General features: G+C 39.3%; 1 protein-coding gene across 2 annotated transcripts in view; it reads right to left on the bottom strand.

Annotated features, from left to right (window-relative positions):
- CEP78 (centrosomal protein 78) overlaps nucleotides 1-11151 on the bottom strand; it is a 29242-nt gene extending 18091 nt beyond the window's left edge. For both annotated transcript variants that reach the window (XM_069880168.1, XM_069880167.1), the window contains exons 1-8: nucleotides 11129-11151; nucleotides 8046-8318; nucleotides 7610-7785; nucleotides 6940-7012; nucleotides 6333-6436; nucleotides 5388-5562; nucleotides 3413-3526; nucleotides 3108-3172 (exon numbers count right to left, since the gene is read on the bottom strand). In XM_069880168.1, the coding sequence (XP_069736269.1) occupies nucleotides 3108-3172; nucleotides 3413-3526; nucleotides 5388-5562; nucleotides 6333-6436; nucleotides 6940-7012; nucleotides 7610-7785; nucleotides 8046-8298 (960 nt within the window). In that variant the 5' untranslated portion in view covers nucleotides 8299-8318; nucleotides 11129-11151. The remainder of the gene's footprint in view (nucleotides 1-3107; nucleotides 3173-3412; nucleotides 3527-5387; nucleotides 5563-6332; nucleotides 6437-6939; nucleotides 7013-7609; nucleotides 7786-8045; nucleotides 8319-11128) is intronic.
- Between the last annotated feature and the right edge of the window lie 5551 nt (nucleotides 11152-16702).

Raw genomic sequence — 16702 nt, forward strand, 5'->3', positions numbered from 1 at the left:
ACACAGATGACAAAAGAAAGCAAGGTACATGCTAACTGAATGTATTCCGTTGACAAGCTTAAGCTAAGAATAATAAACATTTCTTCTTTAAATCAGTGAGCTTGGTCTATAATGGATACTCCATAAAAAAAAATATCACGGAAGATCTGAAAAAAACCCCACACTGATACTTTTTAACTATGCTAAAACTTGCTAAAAATAGAAAGAACCAATGTTAGTTACATCCATAATTTAGAATATGTCCTTAGGACTCTCACAAATACTCTTAAATTGTTTTTACTTGTAAGCTGTTTTTTTTTTAAATAGTACAGCTGAACTTTGACTAGTGACATAATAAGGCAACAGTCCTTGCAACAGAGCATAAAGCCCAACTGTTTGTCTTCATTAATTTGTCTTCATAATTTACTCTCCAATTTTCAGCTTCCTAAAAAAGCCAAGGAAAAACCCACACACAACACAACAAAACCCCACATGGCTTACTTTCACCACAGAGCACATCAAAACACTACCTCAAAGAAATTCAACCCAGGCTTTTGTAACTGGGCTCAAAAACCAACTCTAAATCCTAGATCAGGGGAGTAAATGTTTCAGTTTTAAAAGAATATTAACCGCAACATCGAATGTTAGCATTCATCTTGCTAAACAGGTGGATTATCCCTTTTTTGAGTGACTGCAGTTTTCCCATGATAAAAAAATGCTATTTACAACCTACTCATAGAGCTTATGAAATAATGTATCTAGGCTGTTCTAATTAATGGAAGAAGACCTGTCAGTCTGACCTCAGTGCTGGGGAAGGTCATGGAACAGGTGATCTTGAGTGCCATCACACAGCACATGCAGGAGAACTGGGTGATCAGGCCCAGTCAACACGGGTTCACAAAAGGCAGGACTTGCCAAACTAAACTGATCGCCTTCTATGACAAGGTGACCCGCTTACTGGATGAGGGAAAGGCTGTGGATGTGGTCTTCCTGGACTTCAGTAAAGCCTTTTACACAGTTTCTCACAGCATTCTGCTTTGGAAACTGTCAGCCTCTGGACTGGACAGGCGCACACTCTCCTGGGTGGAAAACTGGCCCAGAGAGTGGTGGTAAATGGAGTTAACTCCAGCTGGAGGCCAGTTACAAGTGGGGTTCCCCAGGGCTCAGTGCTGAGTCCAGCCCTGTTCAGTGTCTTTATCAATGACCTGGATGAAGGCATTGAGGGCAGCCTTAGCAAGTCTGCAGATGACGCTAAGCTGGGTGGAAGTGTCGATCTGCTGGAGGGTAGGGAGGCTCTGCAAAGGGATCTGAACAGCCTGGACCGCTGGGCAGAGTCCAATGGCATGAGGTTTAACAAGGCCAAATGCCAGGTCCTGCACTTGGGGCACAACAACCCCGTGCAGTGCTAGAAAGCTGCCTGGAAAAGAATGACCTAGGGGTGTTGGTTACAGCTGACTGAACATGAGCCAGCAGTGTGCCCAGGTGGCAAGAAGGCCAATGGCATCTTGGCTTGGATCAGAAATGGCATGGCCAGCTGGTCCAGGGAGGTTACTCCGTCCCTGTACTCAGCACTGGTGAGATTGCACCTCGAATACTGTGTTCAGTTCTAGGCCCCTCACCACAAGATGTTGAGGCTGAGATGTTGAGGCTCTAGAGTGTGTTCAGAGAAGAGCAACCAAGCTGGTGAAGGGGCTGGAGAACAGGCCTTACGAGGAGCGGCTGAGGGAACTGGGGTTGTTTAGCTTGGAGAAGAGGACGCTGAGGGGAGACCTTATTGCTCTCTACAATTACCTGAAAGGAGGTTGTAGAGAGGAGGGAGCTGGCCTCTTCTCCCAAGTGACAGGGGACAGGATAAGACAAAATGGCCTCAAACTCCGCCAGGAGAGGTTCAGACTGGATATCAGGAAAAAAACTTTCACGGAAAGGATCATTGGGCTGCCCAGGGAGGTTGTTGAGTCACTGTCCCTGGAGGAATTTAAAAGGCAAGTAGGTGAAGTGCTCAGGGATATGGTTTAGTAGTGGACAGTTATGGTTGGACTCTATGATCTATGAGGTCTATTCCAACCTAGTGATTCTATGATCTTGGGCAGATGTTATTTTCATGTGATCCCTGCAACACTTTGCAAGCATTGACCAAGTCTACAAAGGAGAAATGGTACTCCTTCATAACCAACCTCAACTTCTCCCAAAAAGCCTTTAAGAAACCGAAGTGGGGAAACTGAAGTGTATTAATCCTCAAGGAATTCTACACATATGCTTTCCAGTTTATTAGATACGCCCTACAGATCCACGGCTCCAACTTTTAAGCCTGTTCAAAACCAAAAGAGCAATCAATAAGTACTAGAACAAGAAATAGGATTGTCACAGCTCTGTACAAGCATGAACAAGAGTACGCTCATTTGTTTGCAGTCTCCTTTGGGAACCAAATCTGATTTCTGAGTTGTAAATAAAAGACTCAGTATTTAAATAGTGTATATAGTAATAAATGGAACAGATATTCAGCTTATGAACATTTCTGTAAACTCTACAGACAATTAGATAAAGATAGCAAGGAGTACTGTAACTAAACTCTGATTTCTTATATGTATAGTATCAGACAGGACAGTCTCAAGTAACTTAAAGAAAACAACATTATACATTATTGACAAAAAAATAAGTTTCAAAATAAATTAAGTTTAAAATTTTAAATTGTGATTTCCTTTGCTTTTTAATTAAATGTTATTACTGCCTTGATAACAAGAAAGTCAAGAGTAGTAGAAAGCTTTCCAGCAGTTAAGCAGCAATATTTACTCAGTTTTCTATGATAATGTCCAAGTATACACACATTTTTCTTTTCATTAAATGGATATCCTGATTTTATGATATGTTTCATCTTAAATTAAACAAAAAATCATACAAAATGTACAATACAATAACAGGTTGCTGCTGGTGTGTTTAGGTTTCCCCTTCACAGTGTTTGTTTTTTAAACTATTGAAGAGTCAGACTTCTGTTTATAACCAGAAAAGCTGTTATAGATTTATTCTAAACAAAACTGTCCTTTAAAAAAAAACCAAACAAACAAACAAAAAAAGGCAATGGCAGCTACAGAGAGAACCCTAAATTTGCTCCAAAATGCCTAAGAACATACCTCTGAATTAGAGCTACTTCCATTCATAAGAACCCTTCCGATAATGCTTTTCATCATAGCGTGATCTAGAATGAATTAAAATAGCTAATTAAGAATTTCCTGTATTAAACAAGTATTTATGCAAACAGACAGCTGAATAGGCATCACCCACCCTGCTCCCTTCCCCCTGTTTTTAAAGTATTTAGCAAAATACTGTTGTGGGTTGTTTTCCTTAAAAGCAGTTCATTTCCCCCCCCCCAGTTACTGAAAAAAAAAAAAAAGATCAAAAGATCACAAGGAGGACAAAGGTAGATAGAGATACATACCAACTAATGGGTTTTTTCTTATGTCAAGTACCACTAACGTTGTATTAGTTTGAAGTGCATCTAATAATGACCTTGCTCCTTCATTGGATATTCCACACTGCTGCAAATCAAGTGCTAAAATGTTTAAGGAGGTAAAAAAATAGTCAGTGGCACAATAGGCAGTCAATAACTAATACAATTAATCCACACTTGCTGAAAACATCCATTTTGTAGACCATGAAACATGAGAAAAGAGGACATGATGATAACAGCAATGTGTAAAGTCAAGAGTATTACTTTCAAAGAAGAAAACTAGAAATTTGTGTCAGTATTACAGATTAACATTAAGAAATAACTCTTAAACAACTGCAGAGGAATGAATATAAACATCACAGTTAAAGTCACTCTTATTGACAGCACTTAGTAGACATAATATTTCCAGACACCAATTAATTTAACTGCTCAAGGTAACATCATACATAAAACCACACAACTCCTGTCTAAGAAGTCCAAGTTAGTGCTTCTAGAAATTCATTGCTTGCACACATCAGTTAGTTACGTGGTCACCACGAAACAGTATTATTATGGCTTTGACATTTATTTCATGTTGTGCACGCATAGTGTCACAGAACAGTTGAGGTTGGAAAGGACTTCTGGAGGTCAACTTGCTGAATGTCGCTGCCCAAGCAGGCTCTCTTAAAGCCCACAGCCATGTCCAGACAGCTCTTAAAGACCTCCAAGGATGAAGACTTGACAACAACTTTGGGCAACCTCTGCCACTGTTCATCATCCTCACAGTTAAGAAAATGTTTCCTAAGGTTCAGGAGAAATCTTCAGTGTTTCAATCTGTGCCCTCTTCCTCTTGTCATGTTACCAGGCACTATGGGAACCAGGCTGGCTCCATCTTCTTTGCAGCCTTCAGGTATTTGTACTGCTTGATGAGACCCACCCTGAGCCTTCCCCAAGATAAACAGTTCCAGTTCCCTCAGCCTTTCCTGAAGTTCTCCAGTCCCTTTATCATATCAGAGGCCCTTTCTGGAACTCTCTGCAGTACCTCCAGGTCTCCTGTACAGGGGAGTCCAGGTGTGGCCTTGCCAGTGCCAAGCAGAGGGGAAGGATCACCTCCCTTCCTCCGTCTGTTTGCAAGTCTCTGCCTAATGCAGCCCAGGACACCATTAGCCTTCTTTGCCACAAAGACACTTTGCCAGCTAATGGTAAGATTGTTGCCCACCAGGACCCGCACTTCAAAATTGCTTTCCAACCACACAGCCCCCAGTGTGATCTGGTGCATATGGTTATTCCTGCCCAGGCGTAGAACTTTGCATTTCTTTTTGTTAAAATTCATGAGGTTCACATCAGCCCATTTCTCTAAGCCTGTTGAGGTCCCTCTGGATAGCAGCACCTTCCCAGGGATCCAAGTAAGACTGACTGGCCTGTAGTTCCCTGGGTCCTTCTTCCCAGTCTTCTTGAAGATAGGAGGGACACTTGCTACCCTCCAGTCCTCAGGCACCCCTCCCAGTCACCATGATCCTTCAAAGATTGCCAAGGGAAGCCTCAAAATTACATCAGTCAGCTCCCTCAGTACTCACTGATGCATCCCATCAGCGCCTGTGAACTTCTCCACATCCAGTTTGCTTAAGTATAGTCTACTCTCACCCGCATCCATCAATATGAATGTTATCTGTACACTTGGCTCAAACAGGTAAGTATTTGATTCCATGTACAGAATGCTATGACTTACATCACCACTGGTCATTTTGTACAGATACACTGTAGAACAAATTACTTCTCCAAAATACTAGTGGACAACACTACACTACACAATAGTATTCAGACAGTTCACAATTCCAAAGAGGAAGAGATTTTTTTTTTAAATAAGATTATACTTTTCTAGCTAAACAGTGAGTTACCCTTCTGGCCACATTTGCTATAACTGATGATTTTAAGTTTTCTGCCTCCCACTACTACTATCTTAAGAGTCAATATTTCACAATACCTTTAAGCCAAAGGTCCTCTCCTAGACAGTCTGCAAAGGCATTCGCTCCTCCATCTCCAACAAGCATATTGCAGTTGAAAGTAATCCGTCTCAAGCCAGCCATGTAGTCAAGGTCAGGTCTCCTGTAGCGGAGGCTTTCAGCCCAAGCTTCACCATGTCTTTTCATTGCCTGATGCTTTGCAAACAAAGAAGCTGTTAGGTAAGTGCAAAGGCAAAGCCATTATTGATGACAAGATCATAAGTTATTTTTGTTTGAAACTGACATTTAATAGCTTGAGTAATGATATAAGCAGTTATACCATTTCTGAGTTCAAGAAACACAAGTAATTTTTAAACATTACAGTTCAGTCATATTTCTTCTGATCATCCAATATGCAATGTAAATTAAATACATCTACAAAACATCTTGTTATCTTTTTTTGGCAAACAAGACACTTTGAATGCATCTCTAATAGGGAGCAGTCACTAGGACTTTGCTTTCATGCAAACCAATGTTAACATTAGAACATTGTACTAGTCACAATTTTATTGATCAGTTAATTAGGAGCTTCTAAATGGTAAACTCAAGTACTTTTAACCAATGCTTTAGAATACTTAAGACATTTTTTCAAAATCTGTGACAGTGAAAGAAGCCTTCTCCTAAACATGTCAGGCATTTACACACCTAATTCCCATTTACAGAAAAACATATTAATCCAAACTGTTATTTGTTTAACTGATGTTTACTAAGAAATACTGCGTTTAAATCCCACACCAGTAAACAAAGCTACTTTTGGCACACAAAGTCACACAATTTAGAAGGACTATTCACATACTTAACTTCAATATTCACATACGCGGCTCACAAAGTGCTTTGATGGATTTAAATCTTGAAAGCAGCAGAAAAAAAGTCAAATATTTTTGAGCTCTTGTTAGGATTGTTTATAAGAAAGCTGATTAAATTACCTTCAATACATTTGATATATGTTCTGCCCCTCGCCATGTGAGGTTGCACCCTGTGAAATTTACATATCTGATAGTAGCTGAATTCTTTACACTCTGACAGACTGCTGGAAAGAAAAGCATGCATGTTATTTACACACACCACAGCCAGACTATCAGAACACATTGTTTCACTGCCATATTAAGAAGCCGAACCAGCTTTAACAGGCAAAAGCCTCGACAAAGAAATACAAAGCATGTTTTAAATAAGGTTCTGTAAGCCCATATATTTCTAACACAAGAGTTCAGCAAACACTATCTGAACAAGCCTGATCATATTTTATTTCAATTTGTTGTTTTAAATAAAATATAAACATCATCATAGAATCATAGAATCACTAGGTTGGAAAAGACCCACTAGATCATCGAGTCTGTATGGCTATTTACTAGCATCAAGTGAGAAATCCAAGTCTTTATATGTAGTTAAGTCATGTACAATAAAGTGACGACTGCTATTTTAATCACAATACAAATTTTAAACAGGAATGGAAATACTGAAAAAATTAACTTACCTATCTAATAGACTAAAAAAGAGATAAGCATATTTACAAATTTTTGATTCTCAACTTACTTTCTAATCCTCCATCTCCAATTGGACAGTGGGCTAAAGAGAAACTCTCTAGAGATGAAGCTGTGGCCAAGCCCTTCAGAACAAAATAAATGTTTGTTAAGTGGCTTGAAAAGGAAAAAAAGAACCCAAACAAAACTTTGAACAAGTAATCAAAACTGTTCAGAACTCTCTATACTCCCCACAGGATGCTCTAGGAAGTCCAGAGAAAGGTCAAAACAAGCCGACCTTTCATTTCTTTGTCACAAGAAGAACCAATGCCTATGGGCAACAAGCGGCAACCTCCTTTACCAGAACCCCTTTAAAACTGAACCAGAGTCTTCCATTAACACATTTTTAAGACCCGTTTTTAACTCCTTGGTGTTTCAAAACATTCCTACTGTCATGTAAATGTACAGTAGCTTCAGTCACAAGTACAAGTTACACACCCCAAACACATGGCAGAAATGTTGCTAAGAGCCTGCTAATAACATTCTTCTTGCATCAGGACAAGGGAGGGTGTTGACAGGTTCAGCAAGACTAGGTTGTATTAGACTCCTCAACAGAATCATAGCACAAAGATATCTTAGTAGAGGAATATTCTCGTCTGTGAGAAATATTTATAAAATGTAGTTGCTACTTCTCTACATTCTAAGCATATTTTCCATTCATTTGTATACTAACATACTCTCACCTTTGTTAGAAGTACTAGATCTCTCTCCCTCAGAAGCAAACCCTGCAGTTCTAATTTCTTTAGTACATCTGATATACTAAGACAGCCTTTGATAGCTTTGCACAGTTGGCCAGTCAAGTCTTTTGATCCAATTGCTGGAATTCTTCTTCTAAAGTAATTTTTGTATTTTTCAACACCTAGTAAACAATAAAAATTAAGCATCAGTAAAATCCAGTCCCTATTGACTTAAAAGCCATCATAATCACACTTTGCTTTTTTACTGCTTTTCTTAAATAGAAATTTGTAATTCCTTAGGTAATACAATTCCTCCCTCCATGTATGCAATCACAGAAAACTTTTACGCAACAAATTGTGACATGCATACATCAATATGCATTATTTTGTAATTATTAATTGTATTTATAATTAATTATACTTTATAGCTGTGATCACAAACCTGATTCTCCAAGACCCTGTTGATGAAAACTTCTTATTCCAATAGAAGTCAGAGTCTTATTATGCTTGATAGCATTCAGAAGTGGCACCCAATCAGCAGCTTTGATGCGATCTACAATTATATCAAGAGCACCCTGAGTCACGTTAGCCTTCACAGTTTTCAGTGGGACAGAGCCTTCAAGAGCACAAAGATGTTCATAATGCGCGTAGAAATCCAGCATGCACTGTCTTCTTATTTTTACAGATTCAATCATTTCTTTTACGTGATGTCACTCTAAAATGAGGGGAAAAAAAACAGAGCTTTTCCAACGTAGAATTGATTTTGTAATATAGTCTCAATTCAACATGGATACCCAAAACACAAATACGTTCATGCATATTGTATAGCATTTGCACGTCTTCGATGTGACAGCTAAAACGTTGATGCCTTGTGATGCTTGCCACATGTGTAAATATAGCTGAATGAACAAGAGAGTGAAAGCCAACCAACACACCTGTATTTGTACTCTCCCACACAAATAAGTACACTCAAAACACAAAAGGCCCAACGTTCAAGCATTAACTGCTGTAAAGTTCTTGTTTTCCTCGTAAAACTTAATTTTGTAGTGTCAGGGTTTGCAAGCTCCTTAAAGCCTTGGACACTCCTTGATGCAACATCAAGGGATACAACAGACCATTCCATTCAGAATGAGTTGTAAGCTTCTCTGCTGCTTCAAGGTAATGTCTAAATACTCATACAGAATGAAATATGCATGTTTTCCTAAATATTTTTGGTATCTCATACCCTATATACTTATCCTAGGAAATTAAGAAAAGCACTTTTCAGGTATAAGTTTTTGTTACACATAAGTATCCACGTAGCAAAGCAGTACTAACACCCAATTACAATCTCTAAATATTGCTATGGCATAGCTATTAATAGTAAGTAATTCCATGGTCTCAATAGGAATATTCACCAGTATATTTAGAGGATCCATTTATTTATCTATTTATTTATTTACTGCTCAAAATAACAGGAAGTATCCCATAAGGGATATCAAATATTGTTCAGGTTGCAAACATTCTTTCACGTTGTTACAGCTTCAGTTGATCTTCTGAAATACTCTGTATGTCAACATGGGACAAGAATTACTGGACATGTGCAAATATGCGAGGATAGACATTGGTAAGAATTTAGAAAAAAAATCACGTTATTCATATTTGGATTACTGAAACTGTAATAAGAATAGGAATAGAAACTCTAAATAGTTCTACGCCCTTTTATTTCATCTATTCTGATTTACTAGCATTAGATAACAAACACACTGTGGCCACAGGAACAGAAATTACTAAATTAAAATTGAACACTATGATTGATGATCACTTTCTGAAGCTGCAAAGTGCCACTGACTTCAGGTGATGTATCAATGCACAACATATTACCCTTTTCTCTCCAGAGCTTAAGCAATATTCTTTCACAGTGGCTTTCACTGCATCACACAAATACCACACCTCCAACTAAAGTAACGAAAGCAGATCCTAGGCCTAGCACTTAGGTTTAACACACTTTACAGCTAGAAAGGAAAAGGGCCAAACTAATCAGACCCACAAAAACCTCCAGTTGAGAAACAGCTGTGTAAAGTAGAACTGTTCAGCATAGAAGTTAAATGCATCTGACACAACCTTAGAATACCCAGACTGGCTGTGTGAACATACACAGAGGACAATTTCTATCTCTTTCAATGCAGAAGGAAGGAGATATCAAATGATACTACCTGGTGACTAAACTATAAAAGAATAAAAAGAAACAGAGCACATAGCAAAACTGAGAAATCTAGTTCCATGCTAGGAGTTTTTTAGAAAGCTGTAAGTTTACAGTGATTCAAAATAAAAAAAAAAAAAACAAAACAAAACATCTGCTTGGCAAATTTATAGGGCAGCAATGGAATTCCATGCAAGTCCAAGACTGCTAATCACAGAAGAGCATCCTCACCAGAACAGCAAGACACATGCAGAAACCTTTTGTACGCGCCACTTGTACACTTTAAGTGTGGCCTGGTGGTCTGCTGGGGCCATACACAACGTCATTTGACCTGTTGGGCCACTGTATTTAATTGTATAACACAGGCAAATAAACAATTCTGGTTATAATGGTGGTAAAACAGGGTTTTTACATTTCACCCACTCTGTACTGCCACTAACTCAAGGAAGTACTTCAGTGCTCCACTTCCCCAACAACAGGCACCACTGAACTGGCATGAGCTGGGCACTGTTGACACTTGCCACCAGCCACCAGAGAACCTTGAATGACCTGAGCTGGAAGGGACCCACAAGGATCATCAAGTCCAACTTCTGTCCCCACACAGGACACTCCTAAACTTTACACCATGGGTCTGAGCGCACTGTCCAAATGCTTCCTGAACATTGTTACGCTTGGCAGCATGACTACTTCCCTGGGAAGCCTGTTCCAGGGCTCCACCACCCTCTAGGTGAAGAACCCTTTCCTGACCAACATAAAGCTCTCCTGGCACATTCCTGCCATTCTCTCAGGTCCTTTCACTTCCCACCAGAGATCACTGCCTGCTGCCCACCTTGTGAGGAAGCAGTAAAATGCTGAGGTGGCCCCCTGAGTCTCCTCCAGGCTGAACAGACCAACTGACTCCACTAGGCCACAAAGAAGTGTCCCGGGGGGAGGGAGCAGCCACACACAGTCACACAGAGTCACACACTCACGCACAGTCACTCACATACTCACTCACACACACAGAGAGACACACAGACACACAGTCACTCACACACTCAACACACACACACAGTCACACACACAGTTACAGTTACAGTCACACACACAGTCACTCACACACACAGTCACACAGTCACATACACACGCAGTTACACAGTTACACACAGTCACACACACAGTCACAGTCACACACTCAATCACACACACACTCTCATACACACACTCACAGTCACACACACACTCACTCTCACACGGTCACTCACTCACACCCCCCTCCCCCCCCGGTCCCATCTAACGGAGGAGGCTCCTTGCCCGCCACCCGCGCGCCTCCCCCGCCGCCGCGGTCACCCCGCACCCCTCACCGGCCGCTCACGCGCGCGGCCGCGGCTCCGGGCCCCCGCCCCCGGCCTCCTCCTGCCTTCCCACATTCAAAATGGACGCGCCAGCGGCAGGGCGGCCCCACTCCCCCGGCGGTCCCGCTGCGAGGCGGGGGGGCGAGGGGCGGAGCGTCCCCCCCACGGCGCGGCCTCCCTCCGCCCGTCCCTAAAGCGCGAAGGGAAAGGGGCCCCGCGTGGGGGTGAAGCACGTCCCCGCTCCCGCGCAGACGCCGCCAGATGTGCCGCTTCAGGCAGAACGGCACAAATGTCCGTAGGCTGATCCTAGAATCTGCGGATCGTCCGTGGGTAGGGGGGACGTCGGCTACTTAAGGAAGGGATGACCGCAAACGGATGAGCGATCTGATTATTTTAGAAGTTACGCTTTTAGCCTGCTAAGCCCAGAAGCTGAGCAAGCTCCAGGGACCTTGAGACAGGTGAAGGCCCCTGGGCCGCTGCGGGATGTCCCTGGCGACAGCTGAGGCGACTCGAGTGGCCGAAGTGCTATAATCAAGTGTGCTAGAACAAGAGCTATTTCAGCAAGTTTGAGGTCACCGTCGGTACAAGTAGTTTCGCCGTGACATTTTATGAATTGAACAAAAAGGACAAGGAGCACGGGGCCGAAATTGGTGAAATGGCCACAGCGGGTTTTCATTTCTTTTCTCTATGGGAAAATGTCTCTGAGTGCCACGCACTGAACACTCTAAAATAAACTTCAATATTCTTTAAAATCTTTACTTTTAAATTTGCTGCTTTCACTGCTTAGTTAAATCACTTCTCAGCAGGCAGGGAATTAATGAGTAGGAACTACTTCGCTGCTAGTGCACATGAAATTTCATCTTTGATTAGTGTATCTATACTCCTTTTTGTACTTCTTGTAGAAATGCCTTTACTCATCTTATTTTGCTGGTCATTCTTTCCATTCAGCCAGGATTTTGCTCTTGTATAGGGTAACATCTGCAAGCCACAGTTAATCTACACATCATAGGTGTGAGATGATAACCACATCTTCTAAAATTATTCAGGGGTGGAAGTCATAGGCACATCCCTATTTTAATTAGAAAATTAATCTAACATGCTTAATATGATATTTCAGAAGCAGTAATTTGGCTGTACCTTTAAAGCTATGAAAAGAAGGAAAGCATCTGCGAAGATCACAGGATGGACAGACCTGGTGTTTGCAGACATAGTATATTGGAGACTCTCCAGCCTTGCATTTTGTCAATTTCAATGTCCATTATGCTGTCCTCTGTAGAGACCAGGATTTCATGTTGAATTTTGAATTACAGCAGCACTATCACAGCCATGCAAATGAAACAAGAAGCTTATCTGTATGCAATTGATTGGTCATGTGCTGAGCACCAAGAATAAGCCTGAAATAAAAGCAAGATGAAGAGTGATTAGACTGTTAATATAACTTTTGTTATTTTGTGGCATGTCAGAACTATTATCTGTGTTCTTTATTGGATATAGCCTTGAAACAATCACACTAGTTCTCTAAAATGGCAGACTGCATAGATCACAATTACATTATAATTAAAGGAGAATTTGTCTTGCCAGTAAATGGACATCTCCAAAGCTGAAACTCATAATATTGTAGAGAACCCATGGCAAGTTGTTCCCTACTAGACTTTGTTTTCTTTGCAAAATAATGCTGAGTGCCCCTTTCCCCAGCATTTGATTCATTGGTTTTGCTTTGCATTCTATTTACTCCTCTAAAGTTTAAAATTCTTTTTTTTCTTAAATCAAATTTTCATACACATAACACAGATCTGCCAAAAGGCCTGGCTACTAAGGAAGTATAAAAAATGTTCTCTGTGTGCAAATCATAGTGTAAGCTATAAATTCAGGCTTTATGCAGCAGGCAGCTGTAATATGTGTAATGCCGAATGCATGGCTGATGTCTCATTCTGCATTCTAGTCTTTGTAGGGTAGTTTGTAGGCAGCTCTTTGCTTTGAAAATAACACATGTTCAGCTCTTTGATCACTTGCTAGAAAGTTTGATAAAATACTGTCATCCTAGAATTGTTCTAGATTTCAAAAAAAAAATAAAATAAAATGAGGAAGCTGTGACTACTTAAGCCTGAACCACAGTATTAGGTGAACAGGGTATGTGCTACTCTCTCTCTTATTTTGCAAATGATTAAAAAAAGCATATTGTCTTCCTCACCCTAACATTGAAAAGTATTCCATTGTCTTCTGTGGTGACAGGCTTCCAGATAGTTACACTAGTCTCAGATATTCAATGTAGAAAGAAGACAGAAAATAAATGTATTGGACAATCAACTGTTTGCCCCAGCTGAGACTTAACAATACTTACTCAGAACACTAGAAACTCAGAAACTTAACAATACTTACTCAGAACACTCAGAACACTAAGGGCTGATTTACACAAGTGACAGACAAGATAGAATACAATGCATTTTAATAGCCTTTCTTCATTTCTTGTTTCTATTAATTGCTCTATGTAGAAGCAACAATTAGAACTCTTTATTTCTTAATAACTATCTGTACAGTTAAAATAGTATTTAAATTTTTTAAGCATGTAATACGTATTACATGCTTGTAAAATTATATATTTTTTAGGGTATGTAGATCTTGGAATAAGCCATTTTGCTCTATTTCTTTTATTCATGTTAAGTCATTGTCTGCAGAGCACTTTTGACAGTATTCTGACATTTTGGAAGTTATTTACTTAAATTTGTCTCATTAAAGCCTTAAAAAATGAGACTTGTACTTTTTGACTGTAGTGTTTTATGTTTTCTCTTTAGCTAGATTTCTCATTTGTGTGTAAAACAGCCTATATTTTGTAATCATGACTATTTCTTGCTTTTCCAGTCAGAGGCAGTTGCCATTAGTATTTTACATCTTCAAAAATACGAAATGATTATGTGAGATACCACCTGTCTCTCCTTTAGAGAGCACTTCCAAACCAGACCTAATTCTGTCACTTTGGCAAATGCCATTTTCTTCACCAGTAATCATATTGCTGAATTTGTTAAACTAATTCTTGTTCTCACTGTTTTCTTCCTGTATCTTTCTAGGCCGTATGCTTTTTGGATTGTGTTTGTTTAATGTATACTAATTCTAAATTTTAATCTAATTTAACACTAGAAGCTTTTGTCAGTCTCACCGTAGCCAATGTTAGCTTTCTGAGAGGCATCAAGAAGAAGAAAAATAACAGGCTGTGCACTGTACCCTGTCAGTGAGCAGGCAGCAGATATTTTCTCTTTGCTTTATGAGGACGCCTAGCAGGCATCCTGCTTGGCTGGTGTTCTTCCACATTATCCCCTACTGCAAAGTATGTGTTAAAGGAACAGCTTAACATTTTGTCTTTTTTTTTTTCTTGGTTTTGTTTTGTTTGTTTGTTAAAAAATTTCTGTATTAGCCTTTTAAAGTCTGCTTCCAAGACTAAATAGCTAGCAATTTTGCTCTGTTATGCAGAATGCCAGCTGGCATTGAATGCTAAGTGGCAAAAGGACAAAACCAAAATTTCCAGAACTATTTGAAAAAAGCTTTAAGAGCTGCTGCTAAGGCAGTTCTTTATAGCTTTTGTCCAGAAGCCTGAGAGGATACTTTGTTGCTAGGTGGCAATGTTCCTCTAGCAAATATGTATTGGTAGAGCTGGTAAATCTTCTGCATAAGGCAAGGAGGAAATAATTATCTTATTGTGTCATCATTAGGCAGCTTTATCATATTTTTCTTGGAGGCTCATGATTATATAATGGCAAGCGCACAGTGTTATTTATAATTTGAATTATACTGTAACAGGACATGGCACTCTAACCCATATGAAACATGTAAAACAAACCACAAATTCTTAGTGTCTAACTTGGGGCACTCCAGAGGCATGTCAAGTTAAAAAAAAAAAAAGAGTCATTGTTTGTGAATTTTCACAGTAAGGCACACTAAGAGATCCAAAGAGGTATGAAGCTTTCTATAAAGAAAGAATTTCTTCTGATAACAAGCAATTGCAGAAAATCTCTTGAAACATGGAGTGGGCATTGAGGCTGAAGCAGTGTTACAGAAATACACTTTGGACAGCCTGAAAGCAAGGAGAAAGAGAAAGTTGGCTACAATGTAAGCATAAAATACTTACAGACTAAGAAAGGGAAAAGAAAAATGCTGAGAATGCAAGGGTAAATATTCTTTGGTTTAGAAATCTTGAGCTGGATATAGGCCAAATAGATTCAGTTCTTTTCCCTCTGCAATAGCCAGCCAGGCCATCCATTACATGGATTTGCACCCTTTTTTTAGTAGAGTGGGAGCTCCAAGTCCATGTGATGAAGTCTGAATGCAAAGCAGAAGCTGTTTAGTGGAAATGGGATTTTTATCTTTTTGCCTACCACTAGCCTTCTTTTGTGTTCTCAAAAGCTCAGTTTCTAGCCTGCAGTATAATTTTGTTATATTTTTCCCTCTCACTGTCAGATATGGGCAGAAAACCTTTTCTCTCTGTCTCTTCTTCTCATTCCTAGTCTCCTTTTTAATTTTTTTTCTTTTCTATTTTCAAAATTGCTTTTTACCTAAATCAACCATCTTGGTACAGAAGTCTTAAAAAATAAATCATTATTCCCCTCTAAGTTGAACTGACAACTATCTAAGATCAGTTAATCTTACATATTCTGAGAGTCTTATATTGTTATAACTTTAACAAGAAGCCACGATGAAAAAACACTTAAGAAAATTAAATGCCCCAAAGTTTGGAAATACTAAAAAATGAATGCGAAGGATATAAAAATTAAGTGTGAACAAAAATAGCAACATCATTTACTGTCTTTTTAAATATATGACATATTAAATAACACCTATTCCATATGTATATATAATATTGTATACAGGATAAAATGCATAAAATGTATAATGATATACAATTGTATCTATAAGAATATAGATAATTGTACGTATAAGAATATAAATTAAACATGTAAGACAATATATGTGAAATAACATCTTTTTTTCTGTTGAAACATAATTAACTAGGTAAAATTTATGATATAATGAATGTATAAGAAAATAACGCACTTCTAGCTAACTGTTATTGACCTTAGCTTCTCTCCCAGCCTGGAAACCATTAACTAGGCTTCATCGCACAGAGCCAGTCCTGCTGTTTTGATTCACTATAAAGACCTGCACAGACTGAGATGCCAGACCAGAGTACGTTATAGTAACAGCAGTAATTACTTTATACTAATTTTGAAATATACAGTAATTCTGAATGTCAGTGCTGAAAAAGAATGGAAAACATGGGTTTTCATTAGGGTAGTTTTCAGATATGCTTTCTATCTGCTGACGAAATGTGGTTTACAACAGACTCAATCACATAGAATTAAATGGTTGAAAGGAGGAATACTGTCTATCCTCATTCCAGCTTTGTAGTATTAATGCATGAGATAGTATTGCAAGGGGATCCTAATGCCTTAAGAACACAGAATTTTCCAGATAAAACATCTCCCAAGACGTATAGGTAGGAACTAAGACATCCAGGTAGCTAATGTACTTGACACTGTTTGGCACAGCCAGATATTCCCTCTGAATGCCTGTGCACCTTCACCCAAAGATCAG

This window comes from Phaenicophaeus curvirostris, chromosome Z (assembly GCF_032191515.1).
Source record: "Phaenicophaeus curvirostris isolate KB17595 chromosome Z, BPBGC_Pcur_1.0, whole genome shotgun sequence".
NCBI lineage: Eukaryota > Metazoa > Chordata > Aves > Cuculiformes > Cuculidae > Phaenicophaeus > Phaenicophaeus curvirostris.